General features: G+C 41.2%; 1 protein-coding gene across 1 annotated transcript; it reads right to left on the reverse strand.

Annotated features, from left to right (window-relative positions):
* Nucleotides 1–438: 438 nt before the first annotated feature.
* Nucleotides 439–1,341, reverse strand: LOC110266825 (uncharacterized). Its single transcript, XM_021111856.1, has one exon. It carries the CDS (start codon nucleotides 1,339–1,341, stop codon nucleotides 439–441), a length of 903 nt encoding a protein of 300 aa, XP_020967515.1.
* Nucleotides 1,342–2,977: the final 1,636 nt, after the last annotated feature.

Consider the following 2,977-nt stretch of genomic DNA (forward strand, 5'->3'; position numbering starts at 1 on the left):
TCAAAACCTTTAAAACAAGTTCAATCTAAATGAGTCCATTGTTAAAACCCTATCAAAAGTTAAAACCTTTCATTTGTAAATCAATTACTTTGAAATACGATTTTTCCTAAATTCATTAAAATCCTTAAATCGAAACCTTTCAATTTGAATCCCTTTTTAATAAATCAAATTTGTAAACCAAAATCACGAGTTAACAAAATCTTAGGACTCACTTTCCCCTTTTTAAATAATATTATTTGACCAAAAGTTCCAGTCCTAGTTTCAAAACCAAATCAATGAAATCAGAGTTCCAAACCAAGTTTAAAAATCAATTTAAGCTTTAAAACTTTTTCAACACGAACGACGATAGTCTATACTATGAAGATAAGTTAAGATCTGGTCATCAGCTTCATAATTACCTCAACCCTGTTGTTGTGATCCATCCGCCCCACGTGTTCCTCAGTGTGGACAATCTCTAACCAAATGTCCCGGTGAGCCACACTTGTAACATAGTTTCTTATCCAACTGGCATGGCCTATTCGGATGGTAGTTCCCACACTCCTGACATTTCATATCAGAGGAGTAAGATATTGATCGCTTCCTTTCACCATATTTCTTGAAGTTTTGTCCCCTTGGTCCAAGGTAACCATCGCATTCTCTACTAGTGTTTCCTCCATGAGTGTCCCTTGACGAGGCTACCATCTTTGTGGATTCTTCAACCACTCTTGCCTTGTTCACCAGATCGGAGAAAATGCGAATCTCCATAGGAGCCACAGCAGTCATGATGTCGTCCTTTAAGCCCCTTTGATACGTGATACACTTCCAACTTTCATAGGTCTCCGGGGCACCCTGACACACCCTAGAGAACCTACAAAGCTCGTCAAATCTGTTGGTGTAGTCTGCCACAGACAAGGAACCTTGCTTCAGTTGCATAAGTTCCTTCTCCTTCGCCTCCCTTGCAGACTCAGAAAAGTACTTCTTGTAGAAGGCCGTTTGAAATACATCCCAAGGAACATCGGCGTTCTGAAGCTGTAGCAAGCGGCACTTTGCTTGCCACCAATGCTGGGCCTCTTCCCAAAGCTGATAAGCAGCAAACTCTACGTATTGGTCGCTTGGAACATGCTGTGCTTGCAGTGCACGCTCCATAGCTTGGAACCAGTTATCCGCTTCCGTGGGATTGGTCGATCCTCTGAAAGTCGGTGGGTGAACTTTCAGAAACGTATCTAGGGTCATTGGAGCACCTTTTAAGTCATCACCATTTCCGTCTCCATTCCCTACCGGTTGGCCTAACCTCTGCGCTGCTTGTAAAGTCGCAGCAGCATTCGCCTCCATGGTGTTCGCAAGATTCACCATTGCCGCCATGAACTCGGCATGGTTATTGGCCGGTTGCTTGTTTCTACTCTCTCTTTGTTAACGTGTACGACCTCGTCTGCGAGTAGACATTAGGGTTCCTGTCTACACCAAACAATCGATATCAAGGTGATCAGTCTCAATATCAAAAGCCTAGTGCTTCCATTATCCCAAATAGGCACTCACAAACAAGCATGCTATGAAATATCAAGTAGATAACCTAAATAGCATGAAAGAAAAATGACCTAAAGTGTACAATGAAGCACAATCGGTCCATCCCTCAGGCTCACGAGGACGAACTGCTCTGATACCACTAAATGTAACACCCCAATTAACCAAAGCCTTACCTCTAGCCGTAAAGCAAAGGTTAACCAAAGGTTACGACAATTCTAAAGCTCATACATATTTATATAGAAAGAAATAATATAATCTATAAGCCTGATGAAGGATATAGCTCAAAAACAGGATTTGAAAAGCGCATAACGTACAAGCGAAGCTACTACCTTAAAACACAAGGTACAGATAAGATGTATCAAAATATAATAGTATAATATCATAAGAATCTAGCCACGACTCGTGGAGTTTAAGCCGGCTAGCCATATACAGACCATACATGAAGCAAGACAGTAAAATAGCTTATACAAGTTCTGTTCTCTCAATACATGCCTCTAGGCTAAACAAAATACAAAAGTGAGAGATGCATAGCAAAATAAATCAAGAGACTCAAAAGGTATCCGGGTCCTCCGCTTCTGTCACCATCCAGACAACTCACCGAGGTGGGTTGTGACCTGCATCTGAAAAATAACAACAACGTATGGAACTGATTCTCAGTATGGTAACAGTGCCCAATGATGTAAGATGTAAGGCTCCGGGACGCCGAAGGCAATCCTAGAACTTCACATCACATACGGATATTCAAGCTTATAACAAAATAAATAAATATATAACGAACTTAAACCATGAACCGGGTTATCTAAACTTAGGATAATTCTAACTAAAACTAATCACACCGCTGTATCCCACAGCCCTCGCCAACCTAACCTCCGCGTGATCCCATCGCCACCGCCTACCTAACCTCCTCAGCACCAAGCAAACACGGATAATGCAGACAAAGAAACCACAGGTAGTATTCATATATATATATATATATATATATATATATATATATATATATATATATATATATATATATATATATATATATATATACAAGTAATTCAAGAAGCAAGTAGGCATGTTATACAATTAGGAAAACTCAAGTAAACAAAACAAGCAAGCATAGAAGATGCATATGATGAATGTCTGCCCTATTGGCGGTGATATCACATGTCGGTTATTGTGCCAAACCCGACGGTAAATCCGGTCGACAACTCGCGGATTAGTCTTCTATTACGCATAAGGAGGAATAATTCCGAGGGATGAGTGCCCTACCACCTTCTCCTTTCAGAGGGAAATATTCTGAGGGAGCGTGCTCTACCACCTTCCTCTGGTTGTCGCATGATTCCGTGGGTTAGTGCCCTACCACCTTGCAATCAAAGAGAAGTCGCATTTTCAGGAGGAATAATTTCGAGGGATAAGTGCCCTACCACCTTCTCCTTTCAGAGAGAAATATTCCGAGGGAGCGTGCCCTACCACCTTCCTCTGGTTG

Source organism: Arachis ipaensis, chromosome B9 (genome assembly GCF_059453495.1).
Source record: "Arachis ipaensis isolate K30076 ecotype BB chromosome B9, ASM5945349v1, whole genome shotgun sequence".
In the NCBI taxonomy this organism is placed as follows: domain Eukaryota; kingdom Viridiplantae; phylum Streptophyta; class Magnoliopsida; order Fabales; family Fabaceae; genus Arachis; species Arachis ipaensis.